The sequence below is a fragment of the Patella vulgata genome, chromosome 7 (assembly GCF_932274485.2).
Source record: "Patella vulgata chromosome 7, xgPatVulg1.2, whole genome shotgun sequence".
NCBI classification, from domain to species: Eukaryota; Metazoa; Mollusca; class Gastropoda; family Patellidae; genus Patella; species Patella vulgata.
The window spans coordinates 37,453,233-37,474,684 of record NC_065885.2 but is presented as its reverse complement, the minus strand read 5'-3'; the positions used below and the strand labels follow the sequence as shown (position 1 = coordinate 37,474,684).

Genomic DNA, 21,452 nt, shown 5'->3' with positions numbered 1-21,452 from the left:
TAAAAACACAACAAAGTCGAGTAAAAGTGCAGTTTATTACATGTTAAAACAGTTTGTGATAATCATACTTTCTTTTCATATACAAGGTAATAAAGCTGGTTTGGTGTCAGCAGCGCAGCTATGCTTTCTCAAAGATGTGACATGAAATGGGTTTAACATCCCACTTTTCTGCACCAAACGGGATATAACGTATAGTGTGCTATGAGGGAAATTTAACCTACACAACAGTGTTTCCGATTACTCTTTGTCGAATTCCAACTGTCAATGGTTCTTTTTCGTGCACGGCAACATGCACGGGACCTTGGATTTGCATCTCACTCGATGTATACCGAGGAACCTTCTCGGCCAACACCAGGAACAAACCACTAACAGTAGGGTGCCCCACCATAAATAAATATCTCGACAATTACACCACAATATCTATATATACACCAAGCCTTAAATCAGCTTCAAACATTTATAGTCACTAAATAAGCTATGACCATTTAATCATCCATAAATAATACACTGAAAGATGGTTCCGGTTGTCGGCCATAACATCCGAGTACATGTGAGTTGAAAATAGGTTCCTGCCCTTGTTTTGAATGTAGTCTCGCTTAACCTGTTTACCGACCATGCTACGTTTGATTAACAGGCCGGGATAATCAACACTACTTTTTTACGAAACATAACAGAAAGCTGGAACACATAACAGAAAGCATAACGGAACAATAAATTGAATTTAGAAACACGCACGTTGGGCAACTCAACAATTGTTTTAAGAACCTTGTAAAAGTAAAATGAAACTACTGCTAGTATCATGTTCTTGCCCAACGCAAGTATTTCAGAGGTATTATTTGTACTAAACCAAAAGATGCCGCTCCTAATGGTACAGTTAATGATAAAGCAATAAAAAAAAAATAAAACGAACGTAATTTCTAAAGCTGCTGTAATAACCAATAAGCTAAATATTACTGCTATTCAGAATAGATTTTTTTTACGGCTGTAATAGTCGATAGATGTGTAGAGAATTGCACGTGCGATGGCTATTTATAGTATCATAGACTCTTCCGCTGAGTGTTATCATAGTGCGTAGTGTATGCGAGAAATCACTTCAAGATAAGCCACTGAAGCGTGTGCATTCGCCGTGTCGAGACCAACTTTCTGTACGGTGCAGGGGTCACCCTACCACTGAGCCACAGTTTATCACCGGCATTCAAGGATATTCTAGATGTACTGACCGTGTTCCCTAAAATCCGACTATCGCGGCCCCACGTTCTTTGGGAAATGCAAGATTCTGAATCTCACATGCAAAGTTTATTCACCCACATTCGCCAACTTTTGCCTTTAAAACAAGTAATTATTTTCTTGTCCAGTGAACCCTTTCTGGGTACTGCTGATCATTCTCCGGTGAATTTTCCATGCTAGTTTTATCAAAATAAATGAGTGATATAACTAAACTGCTTGAAATGTTAGAACATCAATGAATGATTTAAAAGAAACATTTGTCGGAAACAGTTTTCGCTAAAAAAAAATAGTATTATGGCCAATGGCGTGCTGGGGCCATCGAAGAAGGGTAGGCAGACCAAGCTTAGGGCACTTTAATGGACGTGGGGCTGTCTTTCCCTCTGGTGCCAATAAATGTTTGGTTCTATGACACATGATAAGAGACGATTTGACATATATCTGAGGTATAGCCTTGGCTTTATTTTGTAACTAAGTTGGAAATCGAGAAAGGGTAAAAGCTTGAATCTTGAACTGCCTCCGCATTGCTGTCTAGTTTATTCGATCTACCCTTCCTACCCACCCAGCACACCTTTGATTATAAGTCAAAACACACGAAGGATTGCTCGGAAATCTCGTTGGCATCCATTATTTGAGTAAAATACTAATAGCACGCCATACCCATTTCTCGTAACAATTCGCGTGATGGTTTGTCGAGTGCGGAAATACCCCACCATAAGCATGGTTATAAAAAGAAAAGAAATGGGGTTAAACGTCCTACTGTTCTACTAGCATAGCGATAAATATGGACAAAGATTGAGATTCTGTGGCAAATTTTATTGTTAATTAATAAGAACCGTTACACATGACTGGTGTGTATATATTGTTTTATTATCAATACGCGTGGTTGTCATCAGTATATCATGGAGCCCATACCCTGAAACATATTCCGCTTTCTTATGCATGTTTAATATGAGCAATGCATCCTACCCAAAATATCTGACAAATATAGAGCAGCAACTGGTATTTGAACATTCGAGACTCAGATAGACAAATGAACTAAATTAAAGCCGATTCTAACAATATGTAGATGACACATATTATTGTTACAAGTCATTGTAGTTCTTGGACATACTTCCATTAGTGTTCCTCTGTATCATATGCATTGACGTTAGCGACGTCCGATTATAATCAGAACGAGACCATTCGGAACCACGCGGCTGCTTACGTCGACATAAGTTGTTGAGCATGATTTTCAAAGATCGTTTGAAATGTTTACCATATATGGCATAGAGGAAAAAGTTAACACTGAACGTTGAATAGTAGATAAGTTGAGTGAGTTCTTGAATAAGCATTTTATATAAAGGAACTGGTCCGCGGTGCGAGATGATCAACTGTTCAAGACGTATGACGTGACTGGGGAGGTTTAGGACTAAGAACGTTGTGGAGACCAACAATAAGGTCCGCGTAATTCTCATCTGGGACGTATTCTTTACGGCCGTTGTGTGTGTCTGTAGAATACTCCGCCTCTTATTCTGGTACATAAATACACACCATACAATTCTTAAATTCATGAACAGAATCAATAAGAATGGTATTATCATTGTTATTGCCGTGTCTATCCATGTCACTATGTTCATCAACTCAAAATATGTATCGTCAGAAATACAGATTGGCCGTCCTCGATATTGTGCAACACTCGTTGTCCATAGGGCAAAATTATACAGAAGACATGCTAATATGACAAGGACAATCACCACCACTTTCTCCGAAAGTTTGCCCAGAATCATTGGCGCCCTTAAAGAATGACATATGGCTATATATCGTTCACTAGTAAAACAGACAACGTACCAAACTGACAAAAAACTGGAAATATATGTTATAAATATTATAACCCTACAAGAACCATCCGACATTAGTATTGGACGAATCCCATCAAGCCAGGTGACAAACAGTGAGACCAGGAATAAATTGTCTGCGCATGCCAAGGCTGCGAGATATCCACTAGAAGAAAGATGGCGTTGATGACTGGCAGTGAAAACAGCCAGAGCCAGAAAATTGCCCATTAGTCCAACTAACACATTTGTGGGTACGAATATATTCCTTGTCAGTGTAACTGCGTACAGCAAGGCTCTCTGGTCCGACATATCACGGTAGAATCCAGAATCGTTAAACGACAAGGACGTTTGTTCTGTAATGACTTCATCATCTGCCTGGATGTTGTAGCTGACAGTAACATCCGCCATTTTATTACCTGAAATTATACAAGATACTATTATCTATCTGGTTAAATGCTAGCCTAAAATTCGTAAATAAAATAAGGATCAAAGTAGGAATAATCGCCAATTATGTTTTATGGCCTATATAAATTGTTAGGTTTTACATGTAATAGGTTTACACCGACCACCGTCATAAAGTTAGATATCTGATCAAATTTCCCGAATTGATCTGTACCTTGCATGTGTATTAAATACATTTAAAATACAGATGTAACGCCACCCTTTGATGTTGGCGAACCATTATTTCAAATAATCGTACGGTCAACTTGCCAATCGTACATTATTTATACTAGTGAAATATTGGACTCGCGTGACGTATTTCACTGTAAAAGCACGTGCGGAGTGTCTGTATTTTAAGTTGTTTAATGGTCTCGAGCTTAAGACATTGCGTAATATATTGTAAAAACATTCGGGTCTACGTCCCTCTTGTTGTTACAATATATCAATGTCTCACTCCCAATCATTAAACAATACATACAGCAACCATAAAACATGCTATAACGACTGTTCGAAGTTCAGCTTAATATAGCGATTTAAAAAGATCTCCAGTATTCGATACTGTTTCTAACTTTGAAAAGCGGTATTTAAATTCTGCAATAATCTACATTCGAAATTGTCAAGTTGATAATTGAAAACATTTATAGTTTAGCCCTTTGCTCAACCATAGTTCCCACAGGGCTCACACGAAAACAAAGAAAGTGTGTCTAGTCGTTCGGATGGAACCCGAGTACACAATGACGTGCAGGTATAAAGAACCCTTGATAGTTAGAAATGAAGTAAAGCTCTAAAATAGCCCGTCTGGACATTAAGATTAACATAAGAAAAAGGGATATTTTGCCTTTAAATAGATGTTGGTAGCCTTTACATGTATTTGTATGTTATGGTCTGATTTTTGCCAATTGCAACCCGAACGCATTCTTACTGCAATCATTTGAAATAAGTAGATATTTTTAGTCACCACCTTGCAATACTGCATTTTAAATGCTAAATAATAGTTCGTTTCTGTTTCTCACTGAACACGATTGTCACGACAAAATATTCGTTACTAATTACGGTTTTGAAGACTCATTTAATTACACAAACTGATGTTTTGTTATCACGTTGGGATTGGCAATCATTACGTGATTTATGTGTGTGATTGAGTCTCCCACACATGCACATAAAAGGTTCGTGTTTCGATTGATATAATTGTGCGTGATAATATCACATAAAACACACAGTAACATCAATACTATGTAACAATGCATTCTATACATTTACTGAGGTTTTTTTATGTAACCAATCTCAATCTCTGACATAACACAAAACTTAATTAATAGTATTAACCGTTATGTTTCTAATAGGTGACCGCCGCTGGCGACTAATCCTTTATATACATCTGCAAATACTGTGCTAGTAGCTCGTTACATTTTGCTTATAGAATAAGGGTTGGGTAGACTGGTGATCAAAAGCGCCGCACTTTAAATCCGTGAGTGTGATAACACAATGTCGTTTGGCTAACCCCAGAGGCTCTCGACTAGTTCAGAGCCATGGTGGCTCGGCGAATAAGACATTAGCTCGTTAATTTGGAGGTCCCGTGACCAATCCCTGCGTTGGCCGAGAAAGTTCATCGGGATTTTCCGGCGTGGTTCCCCATCGTCAGTGATGCAGGACAGAGATCCTGGCAAGGAACAGCGTATTGTCGTTCGGATGGGACGTAAAACAGAGGACTCGTGTACACGTTGGTGTACACGTAAAAAAATCCCTTGGCAGTTGGAATTCGATATAAGGGTAGGCCGTAGGGCCGCTTTCCGGGCAAAATTTCCCTCATAGCTGCATGGCGTATACCCGTCTTCATTAGCCCAGTTTGGACAGAACATGGGATGGGTGCAGTGATTATTTAGCTAACAAACTAGAATCCCTACAATTAGATGCACTAGGCACTATCTGTGAGGCGGTTAGAGGTACCAGCCATGCCTTACGCTATAAAATGACTGGATTTGTTTCACTCTCGGAAAGACGTCGACGTCATAAATTAAAATTAATGTATAAAATTATTAACAACCTCGCGCCATCATATCTCTCTGACCTATTATTAGACCTATCAAAGATAAACTAAAGGAACCAGATGCAGAACCGAAATTTTCTCCGACTCCTTCATCCCTTCCAGTATACGAGAATGGAACAAATTTAACGTTGAAATTAGAAACTCTCGATCCCTTGCTATCTTTGGAAATTCACTAAACAAATTAGATACCATCGTGCTATCATATTACTATCTAGGGAAAAGAAATTACAAATAATCCACTGTAAACTAAGATTATGCTGCTCAAATCTACAAGGCCATGAATTCCCCAGACACGTCGATGATAGCCCCGCTTGCCTCTGTGGTCACAACTTCGAAGATCCCGAACACTATTTACTCGTATGCCACTTATATTCAGATGCAAGAAAACAGACAATCCATAACTTTCAACATAATCATAAAACAATCAGTTGTCTGTTGTATGGGTCAATAAAATTTAGTCCTGAGATAAATACACTTATTTTCCAAGAAGTCTAACAATTTATTCTCTTATCAAAAAGATTTAAATCTCCATAAACAACTCTTAAGTTATTTCAAGCCCTGAACACTGTACAATCATCTAAGTCTCTATTATTATCCATTATATATCCTATATTTATGTAATTGTGTATGTATATATTTATAATGTGCACATGTATCTAAATCAGAGAGAGGGGTTACACATAGGCATAGCCAGTTCCCCAATCCAAATTTAATGAATAAATATATTATTTGAAAAAAAATGATTTGTTTGTGACGACCATGTCGGTACGCTATTGTGGAATTGGTGGTTTTATTGATGAGCTGCTTGGGGGACTGATTAAAGGTAGTAAAAAATTAATGTCTGACGTGTTTAATTTCATGCCGAGGGAGATCATGGTCACATGTATTGAGGGCGCGGTTAGTGAGTGTGGTAAAGATGGCTTTCTTGATTTGGAAAGGGTGGTTGGATCTAAAATGGGTCGGTTTCCTATAAACTGAAGTACAGATAGAGTTATCGATCCATTGGACATTGACATCTAAGAAGGGAGGGCTATTGTCTGTTTCTAAGTCCATGGTGAACGTAATTTCTTTGTGCTGTGTGATTAGGTGGTCTAATAGGGCATGGGGGTCATCTGCATTGTTGAGCATGACGGAAGTATCGTCAACTCGTCGGTACCAGTGATGTTCTTCAAAGGTAGTGAGGTAAACTTCAGCTAACAAAGGTGATAGTGGGCTTCCCATGGGCAATCCTCTACTTTGTTCGTAGATGTCGTCCCCCAATGTGAAGGTGGCCGAAATACAGGTTTGAACCAGGTCTATGATGCTGTCAGTGGTAAGGCTGGTGATTAATGGGGTTGGCATTTCCTCAATACATTTGCGTAAGCTATTGATGGCTTCATTTCTAGGTACATTTGTGAACAGGTCGACAGCATCGTAGGAGACAAGTTTCCCTGGCTTAGTGACTTTTTGGATGTTGCTGCAAAAATCATTAAAAATCCAGAATGTAAGAATCAGCAGTTTTGGCTATTGGCGATATTAATTTGGATAGGTACTGGGCTGTTTTGTAGTAGACCGAGTCTCTGGAGTACACAAGCAGCCAGGCTTTGGTTGGGTTTTTGTGGATTTTGATGGTGGCTCTGGCATAAGGTGGATGGGGGTGAGTTGGAAGAATAGCTGGTTTGAAATCTGGTTCTGATGTTTAAGGGATTTCTGGTGTTCTAGGTGCTTTGTTTGGTAGGCAGAGGTGAGGCCTTTCCTTAATCTCTTGTAGATGGCTTGGTCTTGAAGGAGGGTATTGATTGTTTTGACGTAGTCCGCTGTATCCATTATAACCGCTGCCTTCCCTTTATCCTCAGGTACTATCGTGATGTCTCTGTCTTCTTTTTAGTTCTTGGGGGGCTTCACGTTCAGTTTTGGTGAGGTTGTTGGGTTTTTTTGGCGGGCTTGGAGAGAATATTGGTGATCGGGTCACGTAGGTAGTCGACTTTTCCCTCTAGTGCTAATTGGGTAGTCCCTTCTCGATGCTGGCGATGTAATGGTCATAATTCTTGGGTTTGCTGGTGGGAACTTGGAGTCCAAGTGACAGTAGGGAGATCTGGTCATCTGTGAGGCGCTGCTGACTAAGATTAATGACAGTTTTGGTGATGCATTCATCCTTTTTTGTTTTGGAAGTAGCAGGATTTGTTGGCTGTTGGTAGTTGCGTTTATTGATTGATTGAACTTATTGCTTTGGCGGTTTTTGATGAGGGTGTCTAGTTTAGCATTGGTTGCTACCTGCTTGTTGTGTAGAAGGTTAAATGTTTCAGGCATTAGTATAGTGGCGAGTTGGTGACGTTGATCTTCCGTTGATTTGAAAATACAATGTTTTTCGTTCCTTAAATACTAAATACACTCACGTAGTAGGCACAGACTGGCTTCGAGGAGAATTTTCTGCGCGGTTGATAACACAACTGGTGACATGAGGGCGAATACTTTCGGCAGTAAACAACTATCTCTACATCGCATGGGAAATGTTAAACTGTTACACACCTTGATATATCTACCCTCAGATTTACTTATCTGGTTGATGAGACTGACTGCCACACCTCCATATTGATGACGAATAAATTGCTTGAGCTGCATTTAGTAACTGGATGAGAATAACATAAAAAAACCGAAACGAAATAGATCTGTATTTTTTTAATCAGATTGTTCGAGCTTAGCAGACTATGATGTCATTGCCCGATTTTAATCTACCAGACATATCTTTGTTAACCTAGTTCTCGTTGTCACTGGTACTAGCTAACGACTTCAATACATTATCCAGGGCATCTTTTACAGAACTTGGGTAACCTCTACAGTATATAGACCCTATAGTATTACACTAGCTCAGCCACAGATCAACGAAACAAAAGAGGCGATGGTAGGGTTGCGAATACATTGCAACAACGGAGAAATAAAGCGAGATATATAATATATTACATTGAAATAATGTTGATGCATGAATCGTTCCATTTTAACTATTTTAATGAAACCCAGCCTTCAGAATTAGATTTATTTAGTTTACATTCGTCTTAAACAGCCGTGTAAAAAAGGGATATAAACGAGTGACGCCCAATTCTCAGATTTCAGGAACTTCTCCTAAAGGGGCAACACGGTTTAGAACATGTCATTTTCAGAAACTCGTCGAGCACGAAATTGAGGAAAAGACGAAGCTTTTGCTCTGTAAAACTCTTTTCGCTAAACATCAGTAAATTCATCGCAAAAAGTATAGCTACAGACATGGAAGATCGTCTGTTTTACGGCCTGTTTCAAATGCGACGATATAATATTTTCGATCAAGTAGAAAACGTCTAAGCTGATTATGAAATACACTTAGCAGAAGCAGTGCTTAAAGTTATGAAAGCATGCGTCAACTCTGGGATAATTTGGGATCGTAACAAAACTTTGACAACAACACTAGATCCGAAACCAAAATGATAGTTATTTCTACGGTTATTGTTTACGCTGGCTTTGTGTAAATAAACAACCAATTTTAAATATGGAGCTGTTGATAAACCACCAATATGTATGAATTAAAATCAAATAAACAGTGATAGTTTTAATAACATATTTTGTCCTTGCTGTTTTTCTTTCTTAAATCATTGAATTCATCCGAATCAGATATCGGGATATTCAAAAACACTGACAGATATTTTAACAAGCGAGTTTTGTAAGGCTAGTTGAGGCAGGAAAGTAGGGCGCTAACCCGATTTCATCAACTGTTTTAACCTGTCAACTATAATAGATACAGTGATTGTTTTACGAACATATTTTGCTTCGTTTGTATTTTTTATTATCTTACATGCTTGCATTATCTCAATCATCTGTTTCCGTCTCAAATTATGTAATTAAATTTAACACATCTTTAAGCAACATTAATATATTCGTGTTTTATAAGGCTCATGATTACAAGAGGAGCTAATTCTTTATTCTTTGGCGCCTTGAAATGGACACAAATGGGTCGCAACTCATAAAATAATGTAATATGAATGTATATAAACTGATTTACATTCAATCGGTTATGTTTGGCGAAATACACGAATTGAGAAGCCCATCATGTCGGAGACTGTGGGTGATATTAGTTAAAAAATTTAGTTACTTTAAATAAAATATATTTATTCAACTCAATTAATTATAACAGACAATCAGGAAATACGCTACGCACCCCCCCCCCCCCCCCCCGGAGGCCTGGGTCGTTTTTATTACTTTTACTAGCCGTTGACCCGGCGTTCCACGGGTATATTCCGGAAGTAATATAACTCATAAAGTGGTACTGCGACGCCACCAGTCCGCGGTTGCAGTTGCCCTCATACCCCAAATTTTAGCCCCGGGACAGCCACCCACCCTGCACAGACAAACACAGGGCAATCAGAAATATATAGAATTTCCGGATATGACTATGGCATACACTACTTTGGTTATAGTTCGATGAAATAAGTAACACTTCGTCTTACAAATTACTTTTTAACATCAATCAAGATATGTAAATATTCATCACACTAACGAGATATACTGAAGTCTACTTCAGAAAATGTCACTTTTCCAAAGATGGAAACAGGAGCAAACACCTCCCCTAAATCGTATACAAACTTTGGCTGGCCTGTCATGTACAAACATGATAACATTTTTCGGACTGAATGATATATATACACACCTGAAGCCCTGTAACGATAAGTTTAAGAACAGTTCCCAATATTACATGTTGGTGACCACTTTAATGATTATAATATTTTTTTGATTGTGAAGGGGAAAATATGGCTGTAGCCAAGAGGTAATCACCCATGATCCCGATAAGAAAATGGTTTGTATATTGCCCATAAAACAAATAGTGAAGAGGTTATCGCAGCCCAGCTTTATAATCATCGATTCTGTTGTAAGGGTGTTTTCAAGACTTTGATTCAAACTGTCTAGACTTTTGAAATTGATGGCATTAAATAAATATCATTTAAAATATTCCTGTGTATCATGTTTGCTGTGGATAATCGGATCTCAGTATGAAAAAAAAAGAGAAAGGGCAGTCTAGACGATTCTATATGCAACCGAATGAATTACTTGTATATGTAACATATTTCTAGGGCGAAAGTTACCAAACATACCATTAGTAAAACAAAATACAAAGAAAATCAGAATAATAAAAATCTTATTTTCTTTGCATCCTTTATTCTATCACCATAAGAATTTTGATCGCTTTTCAAAGCCATCAAAAAAACAAACCCAGACTAAGACCCATCATTTATTTAATTAAGTTTGCTGCTCTATCACATTTTGACCTAGAGGCCTTTGTGATCAGTTAACTAGTGTTATATTGCTTTTATGACATGTTATCTTTCGCTGTGTTCATCCTCATTACTAATATTTAAGACCCTTGAGTTTATTTTGGTATTCTTAAGCTTTTTTGATGCGCTTTTTAACTGTCTCAAGAATGGATTCCCATTGATGCATCGGAAACATAAGCAGGCTCTCACGCCACGGCGGCTTAACAACTGATTACAATATATACAACTAAATACCAATGACATGACAATTATGAAATGGTCTCCACGCTGTCTAGTTTCTAATCACTATATTATTATGGACGAACTAACTCTAAGAAACAAACACGGCATCTTGCAAATACATAATTAGGCGACGAAAGCTATCAATGCATATAAGTATGGAAGGGTATCGCTGCCAATATTAAATGCTCTACGACAATGTCGTTTCCATTGATTATATTATTATGTAAAAAGTACAATGTACAAAGTCTTAATACCGGTAATGATAAAGTCAAAATACCTCTAAGGCAAAAGTTAAATGTAAAACGTCAAATGTTAAGTGTTAAATGACAAATGTTTTGTGGGAAAATGCTTTTTTTGAAGTGTCTACATTTTACATTTCTCTCATTACATTTTACATTTGCTCTCTGCCACATCCCATTTGTCCTTCACGCATTCTACATAGCATGTTTCTATCACAAAATTCTAACTCAACCGTCATTAGGATGTAACGGTGATATATTAGAACAGTTTGTAGAATCGGATAAAAATTGTGACCTCTAGTGTTTCCACAATCCAAAACGCTATTTTTCGTACAGTCAAGGGCCATAGTTCGATACATGCTAATATCGAAAAGATCCCGGATTTTTGGAAGATAGAGCAGTATTTTAAATTTCGTCAAAATCGGATAAAATTGTTACCTGTAGAGTGTCCACAAACGAACTGGGCTAATGAAGACGGGGCGGACGGACATGGGCGAAGACAATATACACGTGGGCGTATGAAAGGCAGGAAAACTACGTGAGGGTATTAACTTCTTTAGGCGCCCGCACGCCTACCATAACCGTAGACTCAGCCCCGGTCCATCCCTGCTCTCTCTAATGAACGTTCCAGTCCAGAAGTGTGACTCCCTGGGAAAAGTATTAAATTGGTAACCATTCAAGAAGGGGTTGCAACATAGCCAGACTGTGCGTTCGCTAACGGTAGGACGACAGGGCCACCAGCCAATCTTGGTAGTAACTTATTGCTGAAATGAAATGAAATAGGGTTCAATGTCCTACTGTTCTGCTCCGATTGAGCAAATGAAGACGGGCATACGCCATACAGTGTGCTATGAGGAAAATTTTGCCCGGGCAGCGGCACTAAGGCCCACTCATATCGAATTCCAACCGCCAATGTATACACGGGACCTCGGTTTTTCGTCCCATCCCAACGACTAGATAGCTGCCCTTGTCAGGCCCTCCGTCCTGCACCACTGACAAGGGCAAACCACGTCGGAAAATCCCGATGAACTTTCTCGGCCAATGCAGGGATCGAAGTAACCTATTGCTATGATATGTTAAGTACAAATCTACACGGCTTAGGCTTTTTCATATGCATAAACACGGCCCTCTCCAATACCACCCTTCATTCACGTAGGTATATCCGACCAGCGTCACTCCTCAGGGTGACCACTTTCGGGTGCCACCCAGTGTGTGTCAAAGTAGGTTTCGACTCCTCACGGAGTTAAACACTCTCTTCACCACGCAATAATTATATCACCAGTTCTTTAAAGGACAATATTGGTGCCAGTCATTATCACATATGTGATCTCTTATCTAGTGACAGTCAGTTTTGTTTATGAATTGTCAGATATCCTTTCACAGTCTCATACAACAACTTTTGGTCTTCGAGGGAATTATTAGTGAGCAGAAATTCGCCCATGTATCTGTTTTCACCCGTCACTACAGTCAGTTATATAGAGGGATAACTCGTGTTTTCCTTTTGCGTTCGTCACTTCCGATCGTTGAAACATTGATTACTCATCTATGGTAGCAATGATCTCTGTGATAAAATAATATTTGGAACGTGTTTAACCAGTTCTATCACATCTGTGATAATGACTGGCACCAATATTGTCCTTTAATAGCAATCTCACACGCGAAATCGTAAATTAATTCGAATATTTCACGTCTATCTACTGTGGAGTAGAGCGGATTCGGAGCACTGGGAGTTTTCTATCGACTTCGATTGGAAACACAATTGACATGATATCTTTTTCAAAATAAATAAAATTCATCTTTGCACCCGCTAAAAGATATAATGGCCTAAATTGAAGAGAAAACGGTCGATGAGTGGGGATCGGGGAAGGTGTATCAAGTTAGTTTCGTTTTCATAGTCTACAAACATTATTCACCGTGATTTAGGTCCTAGGAAACCAGTTGGTCTGTAGATCACCGGGTGTTTCGGGTATAAACACACTCATACTATCACATAACAAAACTGACACAGTTATATGGGACAGCAATCACTAGTTTATTATACACAAGCACGACGTTTCGATAAGTATTCTCTTATCGTTATCAAGCACAATGACATTTAGTAAACTTGAGGGTCTATATATACGTACAATGTGAAACTATTCCTATTACTAATACCATTCTTATTACTAATAAGAATGGTTTCACATTGTACATATATATAGACCCTCAAGTTTACTAAATGTCTTGTCTGCGATATCACCACGGTGGAAGCGGACGTAAAATACAACTAACACACACAATACTAAATGTCATTGTGCTTGATAACGATAAGAGAATACTTATCGAAACGTCGTGCTTATGTTGTCCCATATAACTGTGTCAGTTTTTTTAACTGTTCATTATTATGGCATAAATCATCGATTTTGTTTTTGTGTTTCTTGTTTGTTTTTTTTTTTTTTTTTGTTTTTTGTTTGTTTACTTTTATTAGGTCTACTTATGTATAGGTTTTTGTATTTCTTATTTAATTTATTTGGTTTATGCTTGCTTATTATTATGAGATTTAAGTATATAGTCTATTCTGTATATCTATCATTTTACTTTTTAAAAAAACGGTATGACTAAAGTTGCTTTTAGCAGTTTAAAGGCCAAGGAGATGCTTTCGGGTCGATTCCAGTTTGTTGCGAAGTCTTGTTTGCATCCTAGTGGTTTCGGTTTGCCTATCCCTAAATAATATACATACATAATTTCTGTCTATATCATTGAAATGAAGAACCCTATTGGCTTTCTACGTTTTTCAACAATCAATCCCCAAGTTATTTCCCTTTGTTAAGAACTCGTGTTAGAACTTATTGTGTCCTCTTAGAAGGAGATGTCGCTGAGTAGGAATGGCTGTTCGTACACATTATACGCACGAGCCAACCAATTTTCTAAATACATAAACACCAACTAAATACATGTTTAGTACCGGGAAACATTTATTTACGCTAATTTTATATTCTGCGAATCCAAGCACAGCAGATTTTATGTCGTATACGCGTAAGGCAATTATTGAATGGGCGTCAGCTTGCCGTGTATTGCAATTTAAAATAATACACGTTTTGTAGTCTATGGGGGACTTTGAATACTCTGCAAACTGCAATTTCAGTCCAGAAAAATTAAATTCCGTTCATTATTTACAGAGGTATAATGAACACCCGACAACCACTCCAGATGGTATAGACAGGATATGGTCAAAATAAACAAGCGGAATCTAAAATCTTTTGATGGACCTATTCTTTTTCCGATTGAATTCAAGCCAGCGATATCTTCTATTTATGAATTGTGAAACCAAGAACGACCAGCTATATCGAAGTTTTACAAAATGCCTCTTTAATTTTTGATCTATGTCCATGTATTGAAATATGACAAGATAAAAAAAAAAGCAACGGAGTTCTGGTTCACACTGAACATACTTGCATAATAATGCACTAAGATACGTTACGTATTTCGTCATTCCGTTGCATTGTTTCCACTTCGCATACATTTTAAAAATCATTGCGTCAAAACAAAGTGTCTTAAATGGAACTCCTGAAGAATGTTAAAGACCACGTAAGATCAAAAATCTAAATTACATGTACGTATAGCACATGGTTACTATATCAACTTTACGGCAACTTCTCACCAATCTGATTAAAATTGAGTCGGCTGTTAACGTTTAAGTGTCCGACACGCCAAAACGCTTTTCAATTTTTCAATTACGACCTTAATCCGTTGATTGGCTGGTGACGTCACAGGCACTACACATAGGATATACATTATCTATACAATATCTCACCGTCTGTACAATATAGCACTATCAATACACACGGCAAGTTGACAAGCGTCTGTTGACGGTCCAATTACCACGTGACTGGCCTAATCATAATCGCCGAATTATCGTCTTTCATTTGTGATTGGAATATTTTAGAGTGAATTTCAAATGCCGTATCATGCCGTAAATCCATTTAAGCTGCCTTTGTTGAAATAGGCCACGTGTCAAATGAAGACGACTCAAGAAATTAGCGCATTTACCGGTAATTTGGATAACCCCGTAATACTTGATATACCAAACTTTAGTACAGAAATACAAATGGCGCCAGTCATTTGTCGATATATTCATTATTAGCTATATATAATAATAATCTATACATAAAGAACAACTTTTATCGTAACTCCATTTGAAATTTACAGTGAATATGGAATTTTCCGATGACTATGCATAACATGTATAATAGATCGCCCTCATTTCTCAGCCAATCAACGCTGGGAATCTTATTACCATTTACGGTTACATGTACTACGGGTGTAGTAAATGAGGTTAAACTTCTGCACGAAAATTGCACGGGATCATACGTGGAGTTCCTGGTGCCGTTTGGTGAGTGATTAAACTGTCAATGCAATTGTAAAATACTTTTATTAAAAAGAAGATAAACGATTGTTGTTTAAAAGCCAATCAACAAATAATACGAGGCTATTTGATTACAAAACACTGGTGAGCAATTATTATTCGGTAAATAATAATTATAAACAACTGATGAGTAAAACTTAATGATTTTATACAATTAATGTGTGGGTGCACGATTCTACCATTAGTTCGTTCATGAGGTATTATGCACACGTTCCACTTAGAATGATGTTTTTGATAAGGCCGGCGTAAAAAAAGATAATTACCTAATCAACATTCTTAATCCCACTAACACTCACTGCTAACACCGACGTGTAATTTATGACCCATGCCTGTATAACTTTTATAGTCGGATTGATTAATTAATGACAAATATTAACGACACTACACTTTATGTGGAAAAGCGAAGTGCTCGCAGTAAAAAACACATAGCTGGACCGGTATATTATTTACATATTAAAAGTGTTCGTCCAATAAGTTCCATATTGTAAAAAATTAATTAAGAGTTCAAGACTTCAAAGTTTAAAAGTTGTAGGCAATCTAAATTGGATCTTAAATTAAAATGAATTACAAAACGAATTATTCCGTAGTCAATTTTTTTTTATTTAATTAAGAACTAAGGGAGATTAAGGAATCAGTCAGGCGTTAATGAGTACACGCGCCGGCTGTATATAGGTAATTAAGGAATAAACATTCGGTCACTGTGACGTCACTGGCGTCTGAGGGGATTAAGAGTGTTTTCGATAATTGGCAAAGTCGTTTTCACGGGAGGTCCATTTTTATGACTTTAAGTGAAGATAACTGAATTAATTTCAATCAGATTGGTGTGAACTTGCCGTAAAGTTGATATAGTAACCATTGGCTACACATATCCAAAAGTTCCCAAACCCATCTTATGTGCACTTTAAGTTGTGTATTGGAAAAGGCCATCGATCGCCTACGAATTTCCATGAAATCAATTCGATCCTGCTCTGCTGCGATTTACACAGCAATTCGGTAATTGACGCCATGGATATTTATAGATGCTTATTAACCAAATTCCTCCTGTTATTGTCCCCCGTAAAATAAAAAGCACAGTAAACACCGTGTTGAAATATATTTTCGATACAAAGGTTGGTGACAAATGGATACTTCTCAGATAGAAAACATCTTAACTATGCAACAACTTCAACATCCGCAATTAACCTTCCATTTTCATCAATATCTATTGTCGTCTTAAGACCATTAAGAAGATTTGTATAATATGAAAGCTTTTAAAAGTGGGGTGGATTTAATAAAAAAAAAAATAATAAACCAGATTGACTGTACAGGGATGATAAAGAGACGTGTGTTTTTAACCAGAAAGAATTATGTCTCATCTGTTTTTTTATTAGTTAATTATGTCAAACAAATGACACAACGAACATCTTGTTCAACCCCCGCTTTCTTTTGATAAAAGGACCATTTAAAAATGTTTGAAAATGTTCTCCTTTCCGGTACTTCGCCCGTTTGTAAAGACACATCCCAATCAAATATAAACTTACATGATTTCGATTTGTAAATGTTCAAAGAAACCCAAACCGAATTTCTTCCATACATTATGACAAATATATCAATTCCAGTTCTTACAATATAGGCGGATTGATCTATTCTTGCAACGGCATCAATCACATATTCTTTCTAATTTAAAAAAAACTGCTGGATTTACCATTCACTTTTTCTATTTTCCACATAACAAATGAAAGCGAAATTTACGCTTTGGTGTTCTTTGTCGGTATAGTTCATTTGATCTGATAGTGCAGACACCATCCGGAGTGTTCAAATTAGATTGTAAGACTTGAGACAAATTTGTCAATATTTTAGTGGTTTTAACGAAAGCTCGTGCAAAATAAAACGTTACTATAAGTAAGTTAGTGCTTGGATATTTAAAGTCCGGCAATTCCAAGGCCCCTTCTTTGATTTGGGTCAAAAATAGATTCTGAGATGATTAATTGATACCTACTTTTACCATATACATTTAAATTAAAATTAAAAATTCTTAGTGTGGATTTGAATTTGGAGAAATGTTGCTTTCCTACCAAAATGTCATTCTTTAACGTTGAACAAACAAATGTGCGAAGCATTGCCGCCATTTTGGCCTAACTCCACTCAAAACCTATCCATGTATGCAGCTAAATGAGCAGATATATTTCCTCAAAGCTTCTGATTTTATTAATTTCTCGAATAATCCGCCAGATCTCACCCAAAACTTGACGCTGTCTCCACTCCTGACACTACCCTGCCCAAATTTCAGGACACGCCCCTGTCAAGTTCCGGTAAAACGAAATAGAAAACTAGTTTAATTTCACTTATACATAGAAGATGATGTCTTATCACTGCATAACTTTCAAAAATTGTAGATTTCATCTACCAAACCGTACAAAATGTATTATAATATGCAGTGTCACCAAGGAACCTGATGATGACTAACACTGATATTAGTCATTGATCCTCATTAGTGGGTTCCGTGTTCGATCCTGGTGTTGGTTGAGACTTGAGAAAGTTCCTCGGGATTAAACTCGATTAAGAGTAGGCGGAAACGCCACTGATAATGCAAATGTTTTTCTTATTGAGCGCTGTATAATGGCGTATACGCGCCTATATTAGCCTAATTGGCTGAGCTTTTATTCAAACTTCGAATTCGACCGCCCTGTTATAAATTGTTTCAATAGCATTTAGTAATTGAACTGAAAATAGTGAAAATGCAGATAAGAATTCTATGGGATACAATTTCTGTTTATTACTGAGCGACTTTTGGACTAGGGTTCACTCAGTAATAAACAGCATGTATTCCATAGAATTGTTCTGTGACATGTGCACACCGTTATCTAGATACATACGGATCTCTACTTTTGTACGTGTAACAGTCATACTTTTACAGCGCAGTACGGACGTCTTGGCAAAGCGTCTAGTCGTTATGATGGGACGAAAATCACGGTCGCCCACCGGTGTATTCGTTGGCGTAAAAGAGCCCTTGGTAGTTGGAATTGAATGAAGGGAAGACGGATACGCCAATGCCCTAATTGCTATCCTTTTCACGAACTTACGAGTCTACACATTAAATTGGTTGTAAACTAAAGAAAGCGTATGCATACAGAAACAACTTACCAAACGGACAAGAGTTCAACACACAAACACACTACTTTATATGGTTTTGTTTTAAAATGTCTACAAAAAACAAGCCTAAGCTCGCCATATTGTATGTTAGATCCTTTCTCATAACACCACACCGAAACCCGGTGGAGAATGTTTTAAACGGAAGTATTTTTATTTGTACGCCTGTCCAGCCTCGTGGGTTTTCTCCGGGTCCTCCGCTTTTCTCCCACTGCTAAAGACCCCTACGTGCAAACGAATTATTGAAAATTGAACCATATATTAGTCCCGTAATGACCTAGTTTGTGTCGAGGTCGAGTAGACGTTAACCCCCCCCCCTCTCTCTCTCTCTCTCAGTAGTTGATATATAGTAATTCTAAACAAATTGACAGTTTCTTATAACATCATCTAAAGGCGCCTACGGCTTATAAATATATTTATCAGAGCGAAGAAGCAAAACCAGATGAGTTCAAAAACGGAAGTATGTTTATGTTTTTACTTTATTTTTATAGAAATTCTTTATCTACCTTGATACATGGAACAGCTTCACTCCTAAACAAATATGACAATTTATTTATAACATCATATCTAAAGACGCCAACGACTTATCAGAAAAGAAACAATCGCGCTTGATTTCTTCTTTACTTCTTTAAAAACAGAAGTTTTTTTATTTTTTGTTTTTTTTTTGTTTTTGTTTTTTTGTCAACGACTTGGCTTTCAAAATATAGAGTTTCATCTTACACAGTACCGTATTCAATGTATTGTACATAATTTGGCAGTACTGATTTTATACGTGCATTTTTAAAATACCCAGAATTAGTTTTAGCATTTATCTTATATAATTTCAACAAAAACTAATAGAAACTTTCCATACCAATATTATTTTATATTTCAGAAAATATGAAAATTATACAAAAATTGTTTTAGCATTTCTCCTATAGGCCTATTCATTTCAGCAATAGCTTATACGAACTGTCCATACCAATTTCATTTTATATTTCAGAAAATATGAAAAGTTGCCTTACCTTGTCGGTTGAATCTACATGTTAAAGAGTCGCATCCATCTATACAGCACACCACGCGCGCGTATGACAAACATCAATAGTTAAATCTACTGTGTGGCGGCAATCTGTACAACAAATGCATGCGATATTCGTAATCACAGTCTATTGGCTTTAACGATAACAGCACCATGTATCTCGTGTATCTCCCCTTGCTTTACGTAGGATTTATCAAGTTTGTTTGTTTCCTTTTTATTTGTTTTGTTTTTTTTTTCTTTCGGGGGTAGGTAAGAATCGATTAGATGAAAGTACGGTTGATAGGCTTATACATTAGATAACTTTGGAATCACAAAATTCTGTCCGCTAACGTGGAATGAAACATATTGATATAAAGCCAAATAATGTGGGACGTCATCGAATAATCGAAATAGACATAATGATCCTGAATTGTGTATAGGAAGTTTATATCAGGTTTTATAATATGATATTAATTATCAAACACTCACACAGTCGTTACTGTTATATTATAAATCAAACTGCTACAAATAGTTGATAAGGTCGGCTAGAGGTATTGGCTGTTACAAATATCCACGTGTCTACTAACTATCACAAATAAAATGGGGATTAATGCACTATGAGAGAAATGTTGCCTATACACAGGATCTCGGATTTTCGTATCATCCGAACGATTAGACATTACTCTTTGCAGGCCCCCTGTCCTGCACTACTGACAAGGGGGCCCCACGCTTGAGATCTCGAGGAGTGAACACGAGACCCCCTGGCTAGCGATCCAGCACCTTACTGAGCCATCGCGGCCCCCTTACCATCAGAAGGCCAGTTCTATGTGAACTAGAGGTTCCTTTCTTAAAAATAAAAACGTGAAATAAAATAACGAGTCAGTTTTACAAATAAAAATAAATGGTGGTCAGTATCGCTGCCTTTTAAAAGCAATTTTGTGGCAATCGAATAAAATGTCCGGTGTAAATGAAACAATAACTGCTTGGCACCTCAAACAAATGACCAGTAAATCAAACATAGTCTGGTGGAGCGATAGAATGTCCCCTGAGAGGGAAGTGCCAACCTGGCACCAACCAAATAATAATTCAACAACATAACCGGGTGGCGCGTTACAAACTTCCCCTTCGAGGGACAAGCGAACCTCCTGGCACCTTGTGAATGTTAATTGATTGCATATCCTGCTAAATAGAATCACATTTTATTGACTAGTTCTTAGCAGAGTTTCGTCGATTACCGTAAAACAAATTAGTTCAGCTTTACTGTTGTGCTAATAATTTTGGATATATATATATATATATATATATATATATATATATTCGAAATAAAGATGTTTTAGGAAAAAAAACTAGGTTTCTGCGAGTACTTTCCGCTTTATTAAGCTTCTTCAGGCAAATTTTACCAATTCCAACAACTGATGTGACGTAATAACATCATGGTTACAACAATGAACTATAATGGCTATAATATGCAAGATAAGATAATAATCATAAATTATGTATCATTAACAAAATTGGGTACAAAAGTTGGTCCGACATACGCAACATTAACATTAGGTTACCTCGAAGAAATTTGGTATGAGAAAGTACCCACAACCTTCGATAAAACTTTTAGCGACATGATTAAGCAATCGTGGAAACGATTTTTGGATGATTGT

General features: G+C 37.3%; 1 protein-coding gene across 1 annotated transcript; it reads right to left on the bottom strand.

The window, feature by feature from the left end:
- Positions 1 to 73: 73 nt before the first annotated feature.
- LOC126828724 (somatostatin receptor type 4) lies at positions 74 to 19,870 on the bottom strand. The gene is made up of 2 exons (XM_050558694.2): positions 19,805 to 19,870; positions 74 to 3,457 (listed from the first exon to the last, which is right to left on the bottom strand). Exon 2 carries the CDS (start codon positions 3,447 to 3,449, stop codon positions 2,310 to 2,312), a length of 1,140 nt encoding a protein of 379 aa, XP_050414651.1. The 5' UTR covers positions 3,450 to 3,457; positions 19,805 to 19,870; the 3' UTR covers positions 74 to 2,309.
- Between the last annotated feature and the right edge of the window lie 1,582 nt (positions 19,871 to 21,452).